The sequence below is a fragment of the Falco punctatus genome (genome assembly GCF_963210335.1).
Source record: "Falco punctatus genome assembly, chromosome: 4".
Taxonomy (NCBI): domain Eukaryota; kingdom Metazoa; phylum Chordata; class Aves; order Falconiformes; family Falconidae; genus Falco; species Falco punctatus.
This window is the reverse complement of record NC_137583.1, coordinates 1,997,277-2,020,395: the sequence shown is the minus strand read 5'-3', so window position 1 is coordinate 2,020,395 and position 23,119 is coordinate 1,997,277. Positions and strand designations below refer to the sequence as shown.

Here is a 23,119-nt window from a genome sequence, read left to right as displayed (position 1 = left end):
GCCGCTCCTTACCACACGATCTTAAGGATCTACTACAGCAACCAGTGCTGCAGAAGAGACACAGTTACAGGTTAGAGATACCTGCAGCCCATCCCAAGTAAATCCTAACTATCTGAAGAGCATTTTTCACAAGAGCACAGCTGAACATGCGAAGTAACAAATTCAGTTTTATGGCGATACCATAAAGTCGGTCACAGAGAAAAGCCCTCTAAGAACTGATGTGAAGTTTTAAAAGGCAGGCATTATTTATTACAGTACTGGGAGCACTGGCGAATGGTTCCTCCAAGCGTGCTCACCAAGTTACGCCAGGGTACACATCACATACGGCAGAGTACCTGCACATTCACAGTGCATTACACTCTCGCTGTCATCCACATACAGGATTGGCTACAAGTTTCTCGCTTCTAATACAAACTAGTACGCATGCTCAGATAGCGCTACTGAAGTTTCTTACTAACTACTCATGCTCCCGAAGTGAGCGTTCGCCCTCTTTCGGGGCATGGGGGGGGAGGGGTGGCATTTGAGTTGGAGGTCGCCATCTCCCACTATTACAATTACCTTTGTCTTACTTTCAACTAATTTTCTGAGGACTGCAACACCTCATCAGCTTATATCCTCCGCCAGAACCTTTTCACTTGGAGACTTCTTTCTGCATAATTTATGTAAGTATTCTTATTATCTGTTCTTTGTTCCCCAAGACTGACTCCCTTGATAGAAGTCCTTTCATTCATCAGTTTTGACCACTTGAGATGGTGGACACTGGAGAGGATGAGTCATTTAACGATTTGAGAGGGTGGGTCAGCTTAATCCACAGCTTTGTTTAATGCCAGCAACCTTCCTTTAACAGAATACTTTGGCATAAATATCTACACGGCGCCATCTACACAGTGCCATCTATGGTCCCACAATTTACTACTTCAACAAGGTTACTTCTGGGTTACGTGTGTAACCTAAGGCGCCTTTGCTGGAGTGCTCAGTTCTGAAAGACTTCTGGGTTTGGTTCCTCTGTGGCAGAACTTGATGCTGCTGAGGGTCTCGTGGGCTTTATCCATCTTAGAGTTCAGATTACCTAATTTTTCGGATGTTAGCGACCACTCAGGAAATTTTGGACTCTTACTAGAGGACCATGGGTGAATCTGAGTGGACTGCATGTCGTCTTTGTATGACAGGCTGTATTTTCTCTGTCTAATCTGCAGGGTAAAAATTATTCTGATTAAGATACTGTATGACTTCTGTGACAGCAGGCCAGTGCATATCTTTTTATGTTCTTGTTTCAGGCTGCAGACAGAAAGCAGGGCAATAGTCTACTTGTATTTTGTGTTGAAGATTGTGATTTCAAACATAGAAGGCAAGACACTGACATAAATACACGTCCAGATTCTCAAGCACAAAATGACAGCCTGCAGAAAAAAGTGCTGCTTACCAGGATGGGGTTGGTTGCTTAGCAATGAGCTATTTATCTGGAAAGGGACCCAGAAAAGTGATCAGGATGATTTGGAAACATAGTTTGCGTAAAGGAGTTTCTAAAGTCAGCAGTATTTAACAACATGGATGTGGAATTTGAAATTACTAGTCTCCAGAAAATCTGATTTTTGAGTTGAATTTGGCATGATTATTTGAGGCTTGCCCTCTCCTGCCTTTACTTTTAAGGTAGCCAACCTGCAGACTGTACTGCTACGTCTGCAGGTCAGTGAGACCTGATAAACTGATAAATGTTGACAGTCCTTTAGTAACCCCCGCAGTATTCAGATACAGAGAAACATAGGGGTTTGTCCATCACATGGACACTTGATGAGTTGCTATGTGAAGAATATTTCTCTTCCAGCTTCTGTTCATCTTGAGCCTTGACTCATTTTGTCATAATATTACGTGTTGTCTTCATTATTTCAAAATGTAAGGATACAAATATGCTACAGACTATATTGAAGATTTCATAAACAGAGTTAAAGCTTAATGTGAAACTGTGATCTTGGGCAGGAACTGAGTCTAGAGTAAGATGAGCTAATGTAGGAGACCATTTATAGTAGTAAATGTTATCCACGGGCAAGTTGTGGCTGTCTGCCTGACCCCTAACCCAAGCCTGAAACATGACAGTCAGCGCATCTGGTTTACAGCGACAGTGTCAACTTAAGCTTGCAAAAATATAAATCAGTCTTTTTATAAAAAAAAAATTGTGAATTTACTTTCATCAGCTTTCAGCATATACATCTGAGCTGGCTAATTGCAGAAGTCTTCGTGCAAGTTAAAAACCTAAGTTTTAAATGTATGCTTACTATCTCAGAGTATAATTAATGCAGACTGAGACAAGTGACAGCATTTATACCGAAGGTGTTCTATTTGCCTTTCAGAAATAGCTAACTAAAATATCTGCAGAAAAAAGCTCCACTTTACTTTCTAAAGAACACTGCCTGCTAACAGCATAGAAGAAAACTACTTGGAGAAACACCGAATACTTAACTCGGCTGTAAATACAGCTGTAAACTCAGGGAACTGTTCAGGAAAGGTGGACACTAGACGGAGCTACCACGTTAGGAATCCAAGTCAGCATCTCCCTCGTGTGGTAACTCTGCCCTATCGCAAACCAAGCGCTCCCCGGTTGTTCACCCCACTGCTAAGCAAAAAGCTGGGCTTTCACACCGCATCACCCTTCGGAGCTCTCATTACAGTTCATAACGACCACTCACTCGTCGTTTATCACCACCTCTACTCTCAGACGATTCCAACATAGTAAGTAGGATCATGATCGCGTCAAGACTGCTGCTTGCTGCAATAGCCCTGATGATCGCTACAAAGAGCTGTTCCGTTATCCTGAAAAACACCTCATTGGTTTCCTTAAGAAAAAAGCTGCTGACAACAGTTCTTGGGTGACATCAGAAGTGCACAGGAGATGACTCCCAAAGAGCTTCCTGCTACCACCACTGCCCACCTAAAACAAAGCTAAAGATTAACCTAGTTCTAGTAAGAGTCCCTTAAAAGGTGAATATCATGTCTTGCTTAAAAATTCAACACATGGTATTTTGGACAATAGCCTATCAAAACACGTTTTAACCCTTTTGCTGGCAAAATGGTGACATTTTGCAAAAAAGAGGCTCTAGGTTTGTAAACCAAAATTCAAATTGCAGTCCTTTCTGAAAAAAAAAAAAAAAAAAAAAAAAAAAGCTAGCAAAACCACAGAGCTCCTTTCTACTGACAAACAGAAAAGATTTACTCACAAAAGTTAGAAATCAAACTCTAGTCCCCTAATTCCGCTACATTTCTCCTCAAACAGAAATAAATTTAGTTGCATCCTCTTGGCTGTGAGAGCAACACTTTACTGACAAAAAATAAGGTTAGGGAAAAGGTGAACTCAAGATGCATATTTCAGCCACTTGTTAACAGAGAATCTGATCCCTAAAGATGCAAGATACCTTTAACTTCTAAGAAGCACGACACAAATTGAAAAGTTTGCTGTTCCCACAGTGTCATGAGAGGATGATACAACTGGTTCGAGCCCAGTCAGTAACAGAGACTGGCAGCTACCCTCACCAGAGGCATAACTCCCAAAAAGATCAGAACTTTACTACAACATTCACTGATCCAAGTCACATACTCACCATGTAAACACACAGATACAAATAAGACTCCTACAAAGGGATTTTTTTTTCCTTCCAAAAGATACCGAATCAGTCAATGCAATGCTCAAAACACCCTTGACATCCCCCACAAAATCCAACATGCCACAGTATACTCCAGCAGATGCAAAAGCAAGCTGCCCTCTTCAAACAGGTACATTCAATTCACACTGAAGAGAAGGATTTGATCTTGGAGCTTAAGTTCTTAACGCCATTCCTTTGGGGTATCAAGTGGTTTTGTTTGCAATGACTCAGTCAGTAGCTAAGGGTCTAAAAACACCTACCTTTACAGAAATAGAAAGTACTTGCTGAAAATAATTTCTCAATGTTAGTAAACTCATAAAATGCTTCCCCCCACTCCTTTTCTTTTTCTTTTTAAAGAAAAAGACCCAGGAATTGTAAACTCAGTTACCAACAAACTTTAAAAGTAAGACAATTTAATAGCCTCTGCAGACTGAAAGAACACAAAAAAAACCCACCAAAACCAAACACAGCACACTGTAAGAAGCCCTGTCATCTACACAGTTCAGCAACCAGACTGCATCCGAACAGCACCATAAGCAGCAGAGACTGAGGAAAAAGTTCTCTTATGACTCATGAGCAACTTTTCTTCAAAGACAAGATGAAATCAAAAAGAAAGCAATGATCAAAACCAGAAAAAAAAAAAAAGTACTCAAACAACACTGGATATGAATAAAAAGAAGTATAAATCTAAGAGGAACGTGAAGTCCAAAAAACAAACACAGGCAGCCTGCCTTTAGAATAGCATCTCTGAAAGACACCTTCTTAAGACAAAAAAGCACAGAAGTTATCAGGTCTTACGTTCAACTACAAAAAGCTTTCATGCTTTAAACTCCCAGTCTATATAGATCATTCTGCTCCAGGTCTACCCTCCAAGCTGTAATCTTTGGATCAGTGTGTTGATTTTGGATCAAGACAGAAATGCAAAATACATGTATAGCAGAAAATATCAATTATCTAAAACTGATACTAGATGCACCCTAAAGATCATTCAACTAAGCAGGAGTTCAGTGTACTCCTCCTTCAAAATACAGGTAAGGTATAAAAAAGGACTGGAATGGTAAGAAGATAACAGCAGGACTAGAGCACTAAATGCACAAAAGAAATATAAGTATGTGAAAAAGATGCAGATGGCTAGCAGAAAAAACAAACAAAACAGATTTCTTATGAACAGTATCTCTCTAGAAAATCGTTAAGAGCCATGGAATATACAAAACACAATAGTGATTCCTATAATAACCCACAGATCCGTTGTTCTGAAATAATTCTGGTTTAGTGCTGGATAAACTCCACAGAGAGAAAAAAAATTAGTCCAAAAGCAACTTCCACAGAAAAGAAAAAACTAACATAACCACCCAGTTGCTTTCATCTTTACAACAAACCAGTCCTCCTCTCAATGAGCAGTCCCCATTAACCTTCACACTGCAAAGGGCTGAGGCAGTTGGACACTGACGTTAGTGACAGAGTACAAATAAAGTGTCACACAAAACCAAAGGCACACATCCACATCGGGAGTCAAGCGACCCAAGGCAATTGTCCCAGGTTCAGAAGCTACCTACAGCCTCTTCAGCTGCAGCTTAGGAGTACGGCGGCACCCTGAGCCTACGCTACTGCAGAACCTAAATGTGCAGGGCTGTGAGGCTAAAGGCCACACGTGGTAGGGAAGGAAGGAGAGGTCCCCTCGGTAACAATCCTAGAAGGAAAACTGAAGCTGGAACAACTGAGATGAGTCCAGTGGAGAGAAGGCAGAAATGAACAAAATGCCCCATCACTAAAAGAAGCTCCATACTGCATTTCCACAGTAAACAGCGCAGTTTTCAGTGTACAGCCATGATCTCAAACATGTACAGTACCAATTTTCTACTGTAACTAGCTAGTGTTATTACAAAAGGACTCAAGAGTACCTTCTTAGGGTACAAAAGTAGCTAAGACGTGTTTCTACCACCTGTGGTTCCACACAATACAAGCAACTCATAAAATTGTTTAGGTTGGAAAAGACCTCTAATATCATCAAGTCCAACCATTAACTGCCAAGCCCACCATTAAACCATGTCCCTAAATGCCACACCTACATGCCTTTTAAATACTTCCAGGAACAATCACAGAATCATAGACTGGTTTGGGTTGGAAGGGACCTTAAAGATCATCTAGTTCCACCACCTCAACATGGGCAGGGCCACCTTCCATTCCATTAGACCAGGTTGCTCAAAGCCACATCCAACCCGGCCTTGAACGACTCATAGGTCAGGTTCATCAGGCAGGACCTGCCTTTCATAACCCCATGCTGGCTGGGCCTGATTCCCTGGTTGTCCTGTACATGCCACATGATGACACTCCAGATGAGCTGCTCCATAACCTTCCCTGGCACCAAGGTCAGGGTGACAGGCCTGTAGTTCCTGACAGGCCAGATCCTCCTTCCAGCCCTTCTTGTAGATGGGCATCACACTGGCTAACCTCCGGAGCTCGGACCTCCTGAGCTAGCCAGGACTATTGATAGCTCATTAGAAGTGGCTCAAGTGAGCACTTCTGCCAGGTCCCTCAGTGCCCTTGGGCAGACTCCATCTGGCCCCATAGACTTGTGCATGTCTAAGTGGTGTAACGGGTTTTTCCCATTTCCCCTGGGATTACAGGGGCCGCATTCTGCTCCCTGCCTTTCAGCTCAGGAGGCTGGGTACCCGGAGCACAACTGGTCTTACTACTGAATACTGAGGCAAAGAAACCATTTCAACACCTCAGTCTCTTCCTCATCCTTTGTCACTATGTTTCCCCCTACATCAAATAAAGGACAGAGACCCTCCTTAGGCCTCCTTTTGTTGCTAACGTATTTATAAACCTTTTATAAGTCTTTTACAACAGTTGCCAGATTAAGTTCTACCTGGGCTTTGGCCCTTCTAATTTTCTTCCTACATAACCCCGCGACATCCTTATAGCCCTCCAGAGCTGCCTGCTCCATCTCCTTCTCCAAAGGCTGCAAACTCTCCTTTTCTTCCAGAGTTCCAGCCCAAGCTCGCTGTTCAGCCAGGCCGGCCTTCTTCCCTGCCGGCTCGCCTTTCGGCACACAGAGCACAGCCTGCTCCCGCACCCTTAAGACTTCCTTCCTGAGTAATGTCCAGCCTCCCTGGAACCCCTTGGCCCTGCGGGACTGCCTCCCACGGGACTCTGTCAACCAGGCTCTTAAACAGGCCAAAGTCGGCCCTCCGGAAGTCCAAGGCACCGGTTCTGCTGACCCCCCTCCTTACTTCTGCAAAGAATCGAAAACTGTCGTCATCTCTTGATTGCTACGCCCAAGACATCCTCCGACCACCACATCACCCACCAGTCCTTCCCTGTTTGTAAACAGCAGGTCCAGCGGGGCATCTCCCCTGGCTGGCTCACGGACCAGATGTGTCAGAAAGTTATCTTCCACACACTCCACAAACTTCCTAGACTGTTTCCTCTCTGCTGTACTATACTTCCAGCAGACATCTAGTAAGTTGAAGTCCCCCATGAGAACAAGGGCTAGTGACTGTGAGACTTACGGAATATTTTGACTGCCACTTCATCCTGGCTGGTTGGCCTATAACAGACTCCCACCACGGTACCTGCTTGTTGGCCTTCCCCCTGGCTCTTACTCAAACATTCAACCCTGTTGTCACCATTAAAAAGCTTTAGACAATCAAAACACTCCCAAACATACAGGGCTATTCCATCATCTCTCCTTCCCTGCCTATCTCTTCTGAAGGGTTTATAGCCGTCATAAGACCCTGAAGTCTCTCTTGATTGCCCTCAGACTTCTCATCGCAACTTCGTCACTGCATACCTGAAAAATCACTAATGGATCACAATCTGAGGGCCCGACCAGGGTAGGAAGCATTCTCTTCACATCTTCAACCCAGGCCCCAGCGAGACAGCAAGCTTCCCTACCAAGAGGGTCTGGCCTGTGTATTGGACCTTCTGTTCCCTTCAGAACGGAGTCACCTATGACCCATCTTGTTTCCGTTACAAAAGCAGTTTTGATGCAGGGCATAGGCAAATTTATCCTCGGCAGCATCCACGCCTGCAGACCATCCTCCTCATTATTATTCCGTACCACTTGCAGCGCCTCATACCTATTATGCAAGGGCACCTGAGAAGATGGCGCAGTCACAGAGGAGATGCGTCTGCTGCTGCTGCTGCACTGGGCAGGAACTTGTCACCATTGCCCCCTGTCCCTTATGTCACTGCATTCAGCAAGGCAGATGGGTTAGGGAATCCTCTGTATCATGCATCCTCTCAGCCTATTAAGCCCATCTCAGGGAAGGCAGAGTTCAATTCCAGTAGCCTATCTCTGGTACTCCCGATACTCAACCTACTTGCCCCCCCCCGGAGCTGTCACTAAGCAGAGGAGTTTCCATACCCAGGTGCACTCCCACAGCTGCGCTCACTGCTGCTGCCCAGTACTGGCGTAAGAGCAGGGCACAGGCCGCAGCCCAACACCTGGGTGGCTGCATGTTCCCACCAGAGCTCCGTCTGGGCAGCTGCATCATGTATGGCGGGGGCAGAGCTTAAAGAGGCCACGGCTTTCTTCTGGGCAGATGCCATTGCTCCCTGGTCAAGCTGGCAGAGCCACAAGAGTCCTTCCTGCACGCCCTTCGGTGCCAGCGGCCGGGCCGGGCCCTGTTAGCAGCACTCCTGGTCACTCACACTCCCTAAGAGTTCTTTCACAAGTGTGGGCGGCATGGCTGCCATTGCTTCTGGCCCCACCAGGTCCCACCAGCCACTGTTGCACAAGCTGCAGGTCTCTCTGCTCCCCTGAGGTTCCCCCTGTTCAGAAATTCCCCATGCACCGCGCTGGAGTGCTCCGCTGCCAATCCTGCCAGCACCCAAACCTCTCACCTCAGCAACTGAGTGCTACTTTCGATGACACCATGTTTTAATCTCCCACCGTTGCTCCTGACCCCGCCAAGGTCTCATCAGCCTTTCAAAACATTCACGGAGCTTTCGACCGTTTTTAAGTGACGCCCAGAGCGCAATTGCTGAAGTTCGCCAGCAGATGGCGACAGGAAGCAGCGTAACCAACGCCAAAGTTGTGCGAAGGAGGAAATGACACCCCCATGTGTCACCAGAGCCAGACACATGCCGCAGCCCTGACAGCGCTGGTCCCCTCCCTCCCTCCGCACCTCGCAGGCTGTTTCCTCAGGAGAACCGCTCCTGAGGTGCAAACTCGCAGCTGGCCTGAGAAATACGCAATAAGTCAGTAGGGAAGTAAAAAAAATTTACTAGTTGATTTTTTTCCCCAAAGCTCATATGCTTCTTTCAGACCAACCATAGTAAAAAGTTTAAGGTCAAACTGCTCTCAGTTTCCCTGTATACATCTCATGAGTTGGAAAAAAAAAAAGAAAAAAGGGGCAAGAATATATGGCCGTTTATTCCATGCTAGCTCAAGAACATCACGCTAATTGTGCTGTTTTCACTGAAGGACGCGTTTTCATTGCGATTCAAGCTAGCTGCAGGATGGATATACAAGTTCTACAGAATGATCTTAAAAGTTCTATTTAAGTTATTTAGGACATGAAGAGCTGACTGTAATTTCACATGAGAAACCACTGCAGTATCACCTCTTAATGACGTCAATCTTCAATGTTGCCCTGAAAAATTCTGCCAGGATGCCACAATTTTATCATCTGATGTTTGTTCCAAGTCAAAAATCTAACAGGCTGAAAATCCATCCTGCTCTGTCAGCCACCATATGGCACCGCACCAAAATGCTTACAAAGCAGTCGTTTCCAACTAACCCACTATAAAACATGAAGAAAAGAATGCTCTCTAGCATCCTGAGCTTGTTAATATTGTTTTATAGAGATACTGTACAAAAGATGTATTTGGTGTCTGAGTCCTAAACTATTTCAAGTCTAAACAATTCAGATAAATGTTATTTCCAGTGTGGTTGACTATCATAAGCATTACATTAGCTCACTGAACTCAACATAAACATTATGGATGAAAACATCATGTTTCATAGAAAGCTAGAAATTCCAGTTGAGACCACTCCAAAACCGCAAGCCTACAAAGAAGTACAAACAAAAACAAAACAAAAAACCTAAACACCTAGGTTTAGCTAATTAATAAAGAAAAAATCCTTACCATATTTTGACCATGAAATCCACGGTTGTCATGCTCACTACCATTATCCTCATCAATAACTTTTTCTGGGCCTAAGAGCAGAGCAGTGTTCTACTCCCACAGGCAGAACAGCAACAAAAAAAAAAAAAAATCACACCACCCCAAAAAAAGACATACAAACACTGGACAAGCCACTATGGTCACCAGGTTACAGTCAATGCAGAAATCAATCTGCAGTTTATCTTTTGTACTTAGCTGGACATTAAAGCCTTAAAACTTCTTTTAAAATTTAAAAAGGAACTCATTAAAAAAAATCAAATTGTAAGAGAAGCACACTACAATCTCCTAATGATTCCTCCTGAACAATCCTAATGGATGTAAAATGTAACTTCAGTAACATGATTTTCAGTTTGACAATTACCTAGGTAACAATCTGATATGCTAGAAAATTGTACATTACCCTGCCAAAAGCACTACTGTAACTACAGTTACAGCACTTTAAGTATTAATTCCCTTAGCCTTGAAACAGGCACGCCCCATTCCCCTCCTCCATCCACTGTATGCCAACACCAGTGGTTCTACCTTGCACTCTACTGAAAAACAAGTTGGCAATGGCATTAACCTGCCCCTCCAAGGCTGAGGAGACTTTCCTGAAAACCCAGTTTCTAAAAGCAGACATCTAGAAACTGTATTTCATAACATGATTACACAGAAAACTAGTATCATCACGAAGCAGAAGGGTTCAAAACTCAGAGGTTGTCTGCCAACATACTTCCTGAAATCTCATACCACACACATTTCAAATCCAAAGTTTATATTTTAGTCTGTATCCAAAGCAAGAATTAGAGGAGGCAACCTCTGTAAGCCAAGGTGAAAGACTTGCAATTTTCTAAGGGGAAAAAGAAAAAAATTTTAAAAATAAATAAATAAAAACAAACAACCACAAAAAAGGCTTGAGCTGTTGAGAGACCACCCTGCAGCTTGTTCCAAGTCAAGTTTGGCTTTAAAAGGGTCCTTGAAAAATACCAGTTAAACAGGATTTAAGGTGCCACCACTAAGTATTTTTATAACTTATAAAAGGAAGATTTATCAGTCTTCACTTTAGCTGAAGAAACCCTGCATAATGATAATTCTTTTCAATGGTCATCGAAAACTCCCTGGCACTTCAGCCCTCTACAATGGCTGCAGAGCCATCTAGAAGTTCTATCCTCTATCATAACTATAGGCAACTAACTACACAATTAAAGGTTACTAGTAAAACTAATATTAAAGAAGATCAATAATTCTTTAATATGCATGTAATTTGCTTTTCAATGGCTTTTTGTCAGCATATACTCTGCTAAACTTCTCCCTGCAATTCACCTTGCAATTCTGCCACCTGAAGGACTCAGTGTTGCCCTCTGCTCACTGTGTTAGGTCAATCTGATTATCCTTAACCTATAAGGTCATCCTGTCTTTTGCAATTCCAGCAGTCACCCTGAATACATTCCCAAAATACCCGAACTTTACTTAGCTCTGCACCAGGAGTCCAAGACAGTTGTCAAACTATGCTGCCAATAAAACGTAACAGCAGATTCCCAATCTCTAAGACCTGGCTCGAATAAGAGGTTTAGAGCTAACTGAGCTTGGATAGTTTGCACATTTGCAGCTAACAGCGTGAAGAGCATCAAGAATGTGGAGATGCAATGTAATTTCCTAAACCAAGCAAGGAACATATCAGTAGGTCTTCAGAACTGCTTTTAAGTTGACATGGAGCAGTAAGATTTCAGGACTCACTAAAAGCCATACTGTTGTACTTCATTCTGAAAAACCCTACTGTCCTGAAGAAGAAAACCCTACTAACCTGAAGAAGAAAAAAAAATAGGTCAATTAATTCCATCACTTTGACATCAAGAGATTTCACATCATCTTAATTACTTTGCCTGCTGTTTATCTGAATTTGGCATGTTTCGAAACGGTTCTATGGACCAACACTTGTTTACAATAATTTAGGCCTCTTAAAATTTCAAATTCATAAAGTATACATGCAAGGTACATAAGTTCACTTACCATACAGACTCCATGAACTCAGGATAAAGCGTTTTATAGTCATTTTCAAAATCAATCCAGCGTCCTAATCTGGTAACACTAAACTGTTGAGAAACACACACACAGATTGAAAGGCACCTTAACATTAAGAATCACGATACATTTCCAATATTTATTCTGTAAAACAGCTTGATTTTGAAGGGCAGTGTTTGTCTCATCTCAATAAAATACATTATGAAATATTTCAGCCTGACAACAGTTCCAAACAGTGTATTGAAACAAGCAAAACATAAGCAAAGAATGAAACCGTGAACGTAACTATTTAGAACCAAGGTCACACAACAGGCAAACATGTTCAAGATACTAAACAGAAATGGTGGATCATTCAAGGCTCAGCCGAGGTTCAAATGCCTGAAAACTGCTTTTTATTACAGTGGTCTTGCTTCTATTTTTAAAACTATCCATTGCAGATACAGACAAAATCAAGAACACAGTCTATGAGCTTTCAGTTATATGAAAACATGATGTAATTCAAAGACAAAGAAATGCTTCAAGAAATTGATATGTCACAAGGAGTTATCAACATTATTTCAGGGCCAACTGCCTTTTTTGACTTCCCAAAGCTATGACAGTGCTGCCAAAGACCACAAGACTGAGAGGTGTTAGTCCTCATCTCAGGGCAGATTATGGTCACGTCCATTGGCACAGAGTATGAAAACTAATGAGCTAGCTATGGGATTCACTCGGACAAGTGGTACTCTTCCTAATTTCACAACTCTCAGAACCCCTAGCTCTGCAAACACCCAAGCCCAGAGACACCTGTCCTGATGCTGTTAGGTACAGACCATACTAAATGTAAAACAATGTACAGTGAAAACAAAGCAAATGAACGCTCCCATCTCTGTGTTTTCAGGTAACACCTGAGCTCTTGAAATATACCAGTTTTGATTTTGACCTTTAAGCCACTCTGATGTTCCAATATTAAGAAACAAAGCCTAGAAGTGATTAGTACAAAGATCCACAAAGTTGGAGTATGTTTGGTCTCAGCATTGAAAGATCTTACACAGCCAAGGAATCTTTTACAGTTTTTCATAATGTTCAAACACTTGCTAGCCACTCCAGACAGAAGATAAACACTATCACCAATAGGAATGCTGGTAATTCCTCTCCTAACACTGTCCCAAAATATTTGGATTTATTACCAACCAAATCACAAACAAGATAATTAAATGAATTTCGTTATTTTTGTTAATAACCTAAATATGTGTCTGTGTATGGAAATCACACATATACGTGCACAATTTTATGCACAAAAAATACAAAATTCTTTACCATCCAAAAGTCAACATATTTGGACTAATCAGCACTGCAAAAATATCAGTTGCTGAAGACACAGCAAGTTAAAAAGAAACAACTATGGGAAACAAAACACAAACCAGAATCAATCATTTTATTTCTAAAAGCAACAAAGAACCATTGATGATGTTTTTGAAATACAATATTTCAGAGTATAGATGAATGATTGTATATTTGGGGAAAAAAAATAACAAACCCCAAACCAACAACAAAAATCACAAACAAACCAACCGAAAAACCAAACAAAACCACTTTGTGCTTTTCATCCAGCCATTCACTTAGATTTAGCCACAGCTATTCTAACCAAGGCAGCTGTGGTTTCTTCAGATACTGGCCATAACTTCAAAACGCTCCCAAGGGCAAATGATACTCAAAGAATTGCTATTTCAATCAAAAGGAATACAGGACTAGGGATTGTGATGAGTAAGAACAGCTTCCACATGAGGAAAAACTAAACAATTAGGACTGTTCTGCCTTGAAAAACAACTCACTGTGAAGATAAAGGTTTACTGGAAACCATGTTATAGAAGAGCTGCAGTTCTCCAGACTATGTATAGAAATGCCTTCATACAGACTGTTTAGAGGACATCAGTATTCATTCAAAATATAGCTAGATAAATTAATAAGCAGAAAGAAATCTGTTAGGAATTATATGCTAGGAAAAAAAAAATTAAATCCTTTGGCCTAGGAAGGTCTTGTACCACAAAGGTACATGAAAAAAAAAAAATGGCCCATTCTTCCTTCAGTGCTTGCTATTGCATGCTGTCACTGTGATAAGTGGCACTGCTAGGAAAGCACCTGGGCCACTCCTCAGCTCTAGGAAGCCACAGAAGAGTCGTCAGTTTACAGACATATCAGACTGCCAGCAAAAACCACGTGCCGGGCTAAATGTACTTTATTCTGGCCACACTGCTAAGGACAAAAATAAGAAGCATGAGGTTCTACGCACAGGATGATTATTCTTCAGAGTCAGAAAAAAACCTCTGCATCTCTTCAGAAAATATCTAACCCATCTACTTGGAATAGCTCTCCAACCTCAAGAGTCTGCACAGACCAATGCTTTCCCTATTACTGTATTCATAGGATACAAAGTTTAGACCAATATTCTCTTGGAAGACTGAGGATTTACCCACGCCTATTCTGACACAAAACCAGATGCTAGAACTTCTGCTGTTCCAGAAATACAAGCTATAGTCCTGCACTCTGGCAATGAAAAGACTGAAAAGGGGGGTGGGCACACAAAAGCAGGAAGGTTCATGTGTATTTTCTTTGTTGGTTCCATTTGAAAAACACAGTGTATTGGGTCTGGCTGAGCCCCACAGCAGCCCTCATAGTGTGGTAGCTAGAAACATAGTGATAAGACACCAGTGTTTTGGCTGCTGCTGAGCAGCGCTGGCACAGCATCCAGGCTGCCTCTCCAACATGGACCTCCCCTCACCGGTGGGCTAGGGGTGGGCAAGATCTTGGGAGAGGACATAGCCAGGACAGCTGACCCAAAGCAACCAACGGGATATTCCATGCCATGACAGCTGCCCAGATGTAAAAGCTGTGAGAAAAGAAGAGGAAGGGGGGGCATTCATTATTTACAACATTTGTCTTCCAGAGCAACCGCTATGCATACTGAAGTCCTGCTTCCCAAGAAGCAGCCAAACATTGCCTGCTGATGGGAAGTAAAGAACAACATCTTTTGTTTTCCTTTGCTTCTGTGCACACGACTTTTGCTATTGCTTCATTAAATTGCCTTTATCTTGATGCACAAGGGGCTTTTTTCCATCTTATTTTCTCCCTCCCCTGCTCTGCTGAGGAGGGGAGTGATAGAGCAGCTCAGTGAGGACCTGGCATCCAGCCAAGGTCAACCCACCACACAAAGTCAGACCTTATTTTCCATTTTCTATACAGGAGAAGACACTAAGAAAGAGGTAACTTTTTCAGTTTATCTATGAGATGTTCAGTGTACTCAGTCAGACACTTTGAGCCCCAGGTTACCTTAAAGCAAGGATCCTCAAACTACAGCCCGTGAGCCGGATACGGCCCCCCCAGGGTCCTCAATCCAGCCCCTGGTATTTACAGAAACCCGCCCCCCCCCCCCCCCCCCCCCCACCAGGGGTTGGGGGGGAAACCAAGCAGCCGCAGATGACCTCCTGCCACTTCATCCACGCAACAGCCCCCTGTTTAAAAAGTTTGAGGACCCCTGCCTCCAAGTAACCTCTTGATATCACAGCAGCCTCCCTGTTCTGAGCCCCAAAGCTCTTCTTTTAGTTCCCCTTTCAGGGCCATCAGTGAGAAACAAGGTAGCTAAAGACATGAGATTTATTCACATAATCAAACAGACAAAAGGATGAAGTTCAGCCCAGCTGAAAAACTTCTGCACACATACAATTAGAAATGTACAGCAGAATATGCAGAGAGTCTTCACTCACCTCCCACTCCTTTGAGTATCTCATCACAATTCCTCTACACTGGTTGTTGTATTCTTCAATCCCCATCTTCGCCACATCCTCTGGCCCTTTAATGCCTAAGGTCTTGTCAATCTCATATTCCTGGGAGCATTGAAAACAATCAGACAAAAATCCCACACTGTCATCAAAAGCTTTCAGCATTTCTCTGGATAGTTAACTTATGTTCTGTGCATTCTAACAAGGCTGAAGGACCTCCTTTAGTCTTTTGAGATATCATGAGTAATGCAATATCTGCTTAGTTCAGGTGCAAAGGATAACCCTGGTGTGAAACAAAAAGCATTTTCTGAAATACATACCAAATAAATACATGTTTATAGTAATGAACAAAGTGCCTGGAGAAAGGCAGGTGACCAGTAGGAAGAACGTTAACTCACCCACACACAAAAGCCAGAGCAACACACTGGACAAAGAACTTCCATTTCTCTTTTAGCAGCAAAGCCAGGCATAAGAGCAATAGAAAAGTGACTGATAAGCAGGTACAACACAGAAAGAAGAACCAACAGAAATATATGTAGGCAGATTTATTACACATACCACAGGTAAACCATGGCAATCCCACCCAAATCTTCTGTCAACGTGAAAACCACTCTGATGAGCAAATCTGGTTACAATGTCTTTAATGGTTCCTGCAAGAATATGGCCATAGTGTGGAAGTCCAGTAGCAAATGGAGGGCCATCATAGAAGTTAAACCTGCAACACAAGATAACATTCTTAATTAAATTGAAAACTGAGCATCAAATCTTCAAACAGGATATGTGTATCTGTATGCTTATGCTTCTTATGTCTTACTAGAACAAAACCATTTCTTCCTCTTCAATTATCAGTCAGCACAGGTATCCTGTTGGCAGTGGGACTAAAGGGAACATTTCAGCTCACGGTTCCTAGTGATTGCCAATTCTACCAAGATTATTACCGAGAATACCAGCATGCTGCTCCACAGCTGGCAGACACAAGAGTTGTCCTTGCTTACCTGCAGATTTCCTTTATAAACTCACCAAGCAGGAAACTACAGGTTTATTACTACTGTTTGAACAGTGTTTATTCTTCACAAAGTGAAATATAAAAGTGACATGACAACAACATTAGCCAAGACTTCTATCTGCAAAAGGAACAGCTGTTATTAACAGAACCGAAGAAAAAACAAAATTAAGCTAAGCCAACCTTGCACTGTCACACACAGTAGCTACAGCTTCCAACAGATTCTTACCTAGGTCTATTCTTTGATTGCTTTAGGCATTCGCGGAAACAATTAAGATTTTTCCAGAGCTCCAGTATCTTCTCTTCCTCATTTGGAAAAGTTATGTTTTCTGGAACTTGTTGAACCATTCTTTCCCAGCAACAACCAAGCAGAGAAAAGAACACACATATTGAACAAAAGTGAGAAAAAAGTTACTTCACAAATGCACTTCATTGTCTTACAAATGCACACCACCAAACTACATCTGTTTTTCAAAGAGCCTGATTCAGCATAAACATGGAAGCAAGCACTATATCCTAAAAAAAAAGCCTAATAATTTGACAGACTAGCACCAATAGTAATAGGTAATAGGAAAATTGTAATAGGAATAATGGGAATAGAATAATTGTAATAGGAAAAGGATTCTCCAATAATCAGCTATGGTTGTTCATTTTCTATTATGCTTTTTTTGTTTGTTTGTTTCCTATAGAAAACACTCAAAGGGCACATTATTTTTTGGTTACAAGTTTGGGTTTTTTTCATTAGGAAAAGTTTCCCAGTTCAAACAGACTGTTCAGCATCAGTTTGTGAAATAGTGAGACTTAAAGTTCAGGAACCAAAACTGGTAAAGAGGTGGCTCCTTTTCACTGTACATCTACTCCTACCATTTAAAGGTTTAAAAGAGCATTTTTCCATCTAGCTAGGCCATCAATCTCAGATGCACCTAAGAACAGCTAGACTACAGATAGTATAGTTGAAACACGTTCTAATGAAAGATGAACACATGGGAAGAATTCAACCAAGCAGATGAAAAAGCTCAAAGACCTCAGCTGTGAATCTTGGAAAGCTCCAACTTCCAGAGTACTGACAAAACTACTAGTCCCTTTTTTTTTTTTTCCCCTTTCAGTTTTACAAATATGTCAGAACTAAGCCACAAGGGGCTACTTCTTGCTGGCCATTTCCTGACCATCTTTCTTTGTTTGGTGGATTTTAGCCACCAGAGTCCAAAGCCATTCTTTAATTCTGGGTAAGTCAATGAAAATCACTACAAGCAAAATTATGTACAAGCAGCACAGGGAAGAGAATTCTCAACATCATTAGGAACACACAATAAAGCTGCCTGGTGTTCCAGACCTGCTACAAGATCCAAAGGAGTCAAGTTTCAAGCAAATGCTAGAGCAAGCACTAAGCAAACGCTCTGTGGAGTAAGGATATTTAAGACAGGAGTTCTGTAACAGAAGAAAACTGGTTACAAAGGTTGTAATAGGAGACTGCAGAGAAGAAACGGGTTCTCCCATCTCTAGCTTTAGTGCTGCTGTTCCACAGCACTTACACCAGAACGAGCTGAACACTATGACAGACTGAAGTTTTGCTTAGCATTGTAGAATTACAATTACTGGCACAAGGACTGATTGTTCCAATTTACTCAGGTTGGTCAACTACTAATCATAAAGCTGCAACAAATGCAAACACATCAAGACAATACTTAAAGTTACAGTTGACATGCTGCTAGGTAGCACTACAGTTCCAAAACATTTATTTAAATGAAACCCAGAACACCGCAGACATTGATAGTTCAATGCTTGAACCCATACAAAAAAAATGTGCCCCAAAACGAAACCTACAAATTCCACCATTCATACATTTTTGTATTAATGACAGATCATTCTCCCCACTAACAAACCCAAGTTATCAAATAAGACAAGAAATTAATCAAGAAACCCACAACCTGGTACACAGGCAACACAGCAACTGAAGGTGAAATCATGAACTGACAAGGAACACATGGGCATGGCCTGCGTGTATTCTTAAAAAAGTAACAGCAGGTCTTAGCACAGTAAGTTACAGCATGCAAAACTTGTACAAGAGTTTCCATCATCATATCTCAAAGCACTCAGCAAAGCGCTAGTCAGGCCACACCATTTTCTCACTAATTTGATCAAAGCCCCAGAATCACAGAGACAATGGAGATGATAAAAGAATTCAGCCTTAAAGCTTATTTCCTACAAGCCAGTTGACTTAAGGACTAACGATCTGCAAATTTTACTTGGATCAAGCTCAGATCTCACAATTTACTGATAATAACTGCAAAGGTTTTGGCAACGGGCCCAGCTGTCAAGTCCCTATAATCTAATAAATTAAATACAGGTTTAAGGTTTGGTCTGTAACTGTGTCCGGGCTATGGAAGCTGCTCATGTATCACAGACTCCATGCGTAAATCACAGTATCACTTTTGGCCCATTTCTATCAACTGAAGCACCGTATGCACAAACCAGTGTCCAGTAACCACAGGGCACAAACTCATACACACTCTTATCAATATTACAAGAGAATTTTATTATGTCAGAAAAAGGAAAAAATTACTGATCAGAATTAATATGTGACAGTCACAGGTCAATTTTTTCAAGTTACAAAACAACTTTAAATAGATTGACTTAAAAGACAAACCACATTTAGAATCTATCTGTGGCTCAGCCTCAGTCGAGCAAAAAAACAAAGACTTTTGTGTTCAGGAAAAGCATAACCAGTTTATAGACAGATGCATGAATAATTCTTTATACCTACAGCAAAAAAAGTTACTATAAGCAATCTAGGTATTTAAGTCAGAAGAAAAGCACAGATAGCTCATTACTTTGAACACAGAATGAGTGAAAACATCACAAATGATGATACAGAAATTATACAAATATGTCGAACACAACAACACTTTTGGACAACACTCCAAATTTACATAGATTAGTAAACACGGAGGGAGGGGGGTGGGGGGTGTTTTCTTGTTTCTCTATGCATTTCCTGCTGACAAAGTGTTCAAGTTTAAGACAATGCACTATGGGGAATGTGGGGGTTTTTCCCCCCAAGTACACTCACTTTTTCTAAAAGATAGTAACATTCAATAGGAAAGGTGTCAAAGTTTGTAGATTTTGCTACAGCAGTCTCAAATTTATGCTGGGCTTCTTATCTAGAAAAAAAAATAAACAAGCATTAAAACCATAAAAGCAAGTTAGAATCTTTTCAATATCAAGATTTTTTTTAAATCAGTTTTTAATTTTTCAACAAAAATAAAAATGCCCCTATGAATTAAATTAATTAGAAATTCATTGGATTTAACATACATCACGTACAGATAAATGATGAAAACAAAGCAGATTTCAAGATATTACTAATTCTGTTGACCAAGAAACTGAAAAAATCCAGAACCAGTATGAATTAGAAGTGTGCAGAAGGTCACCTAATTTCAAGGGGTTTATGATCAGTTTTTTGTCCTTGTTGCAGTCACCCTCACTCACAAGTTATTCTATATGAGACCAATGCACACGCTTTGCTTCAGAGACAAGCAGAAGCCTCCTTTCTCCATGTACAGAGGCCTTCCCAAAGTCAAACGACACGCTATTTTACATACACACAGAAGTAAGCTCCCTGTCTCTGCCTTTTCAGGTACTGAGCTTTGAGGCAAGGCTCTTTTCTGAGGTAACAGTATTCTACACTGTTCAGCTGATAATCAAAAGCATCCATTTCCAGAATGGATGGAAACAACCAAGTTTAAAATAAAAAGGACGGATAGGAACAGAATGCTAAGCTACAGAACAGACACCGCTTCTGAAAATCTTGTGCTAATGCCTTATACAGGGAATAAAACTGCAACAGAGACCTGAGAATGGGTGAGAAAAAAAACAAACTAATCATGCACACCTACCTTTAAAACTTCTTTTTAAACTGAATAATCTCATCCTACTCTTAACTAGCACTTTATATAAATGACCAAAATAATTGAAAATGCAAGAATAAACTTAGTTTAAAAAAAAATTTGAGCCTTTTTCTTCTCCAAAAAGACATAAAGCTGCCACCCTCACAACCAGTCTTCCCAACACTGCAATTGGAAGAGTAATTACTTCATGAAAGAATTTAAAACATGGCTTTCTTCACAAAAGTTTAGGGTTTGATGGCAACATTGAAAATTTATATTTACACCTTATTCACAGACGACCAGTAACAGCCTGATTATTCCACTGTTCTATTTGAGGGGTCACAGACTTTTCTAACTGAAAAATATGCCCCAAAGTGAGCAGATCAGCAGACTAAACTGTGGAACCAGGAAGTGACAGTTTCTAGTATCTAAACAGGTAAATGAAGTATGCTTAAGCTGAGCCTGATACTCCCTAACGCATCCTCAAGTATCAAGATTAATTCACCTCAACGTATCACTTAAGAGGCACTACAGTCCATCTGTCCGTCCCCCCAATAAGTGTTTCTTTTTATGCTGAAAATCCTATTAAAAGACTGCTGAAACATTGAGCAGACTCATATATTAACAGTATATTCAGACACAAATGTTTCATGCTATGCTAGAAGTCAGTTTTACCCTGTATATTACGGTATTAAGCAATTTTTTCTGTTCACACTACCTTGCTTAAAAGTGTAAAATTTGTCATTACAAAAAAAAAAAAAGATAAATCCAGTAGTTTGTTTGGGTTTTTTAATCAGAAACTGGCATCAGTTGAGTTAGCAAAAGCTGCTTCTATGTGTCAATTAAATTCTGCTATTACCCGACAGTCCCTTCCCAAGCAGGTCACAAACAAACGAAAAAAATGCTTTCTTCAATTTCCAGAAGGCTCCTGGGAGGGGTAAGGGAAGCCAACATTTACTGAAGATAGAAATATCAAATTCATCGCAACTACAGAAAAAAAGAGTGCGTCTTGCTCAAAAATTTCCCCTCTCCTGAAAGGATGCTGAAGGGGAAAGCTTAAGACGTATTATGCATCACAAAGCATCTCAGGTTCTTTGTTAAAGAAATTAGGCCTTGATAGGTATTAAACGCTGCAATAAAGAAACTGGTTAGCCTTTAAGAAGTACCTATTCTAAGTAATCACTCAATTCCAGAAAAAGCAAAGAACATGTAGAGTACCCAGGGAGGTAAAATACCTTCCAGGTGAAGGTTATACACACAAAGCTTAATAGCTCTACGGCCTGCAAAGGCGCCGGTCACGCCACAGCCCGGCCCTTTCCCCAGACAGGAGAGGCACCGGCCGGGCCACAGGCCGCGCCAGGCGACAGGGGGGCTGGCGGCCAGCGGGACCGGCACCAGCGTACGAACCGCCGGGCTCTGTGACACCCAAGAGGGCTCCGCCCGGCACCGGCACGAAGCGCCCCCGAAAACCTCGCAACGTCCCCGGGGCCCTGGCGCGCCCCTCCCTCAGGCCTCTGAGCCGGCCCTCGCCGCGCTGACGGGTCGGCTCGGGACAGCGGCTCCGCGAGTCGAGTCGGGCCGATCCGGGCTCCGCCGCCGCCGTCGCTCACCTCAGTGCCACCCGCCCCGCAATGATGCAACCGCGCCCGGGAAAGCATGGCATGAAGCACCGGCGGGCACACCCGGCAGCGGCGGCCAGTCAGCGCGCGCCACACTCGGTGCAATAAGGCGGCCTCCCATTGGGCACGGCGCTCTCCTGGAAACGCCAGGTCCCAGCGGCGCGGGGCAGACCGGGAAACTGCCCGCCCTCCCGCCCTGCGCCTTCTCATTGGCCGGGGAAGCTGGGGGCGGGGCCTCCCCGCGGGCGGGGCGGTGAGGGGGCTGCAGCCACTGCCCGCCCTTCACTGAGGAGGACTGAATCCTTCTCTGGTTTTAATGCCTTACGTTTCTTTCACAAACTAAAATGGCTTTTTAAAATGTCCAGTGGCTGCCATGACTGCGTTTGTGCGGAGGGAGCGCAGCGCAGTCGGCTCGGGCGGCGGTCCGCTGAGGGAAAACTCCATTTGGAGGCCCACAGAGGTGATGCGCTGTGGCGTTTCTGGGTTTGGAACAGAGAAAGTGAAAATACTGTCCCTCAGCCACAGGATTTCCCCTCACAGACCCAAAAAAGAAAAACCTTTTAAATCCTCAGGGTGAAATAAACTTCTGCTTTGAGGTCAAGACAGGCTCCAGCAGTGAGCCCTGAGCCTAAACGCTCTGCTTAGAGCAAAATCCTGAGTCAGAGCTCTGCTGGGCTTCCTTCAATAACTGGATACTAAGTGCATCTGGAGAGACTACCACACACATTTGAGAAAGCTGACCCGGCCTCCATTAAAGGAATACTCTTAAATAGGTTGAGATAGCAATTCCTAAGACTAAATACAGGAGAAGTCCCCTCCTCTAATGCTGCATTCTAACTAGAAAAAAATACTTGTAGATGGGTTCCCGTATGTCAAAGGAAAGTTAAGAATCTGAAAAAATACTATTACTGGCTGACAACCATAGCATTCTGGAATTACAAAACATTTCCTTCCACCTATAGAAAGTGCTGAAAACAGCTGTGGAAAGGCTTCTGACAGTGAAAAATGGAAAAGAGTCCAGGGAGGGGACAAAGGGAGACACATACTCTTTCTAGACTGTGCATCTGCACACCTGAACCCC

General features: G+C 42.3%; 1 protein-coding gene across 1 annotated transcript in view; it reads right to left on the bottom strand.

Annotated features, from left to right (window-relative positions):
- IARS1 (isoleucyl-tRNA synthetase 1) overlaps positions 1-16,884 on the bottom strand; it is a 108,151-nt gene extending 91,267 nt beyond the window's left edge. Inside the window, exons 1-4 of the mRNA XM_080385403.1 lie at positions 16,765-16,884; positions 16,091-16,247; positions 15,518-15,637; positions 11,763-11,845 (exon numbers count right to left, since the gene is read on the bottom strand). Of these exons, the coding sequence (XP_080241529.1) occupies positions 11,763-11,845; positions 15,518-15,637; positions 16,091-16,247; positions 16,765-16,883 (479 nt within the window). The 5' untranslated portion in view covers position 16,884. The remainder of the gene's footprint in view (positions 1-11,762; positions 11,846-15,517; positions 15,638-16,090; positions 16,248-16,764) is intronic.
- Between the last annotated feature and the right edge of the window lie 6,235 nt (positions 16,885-23,119).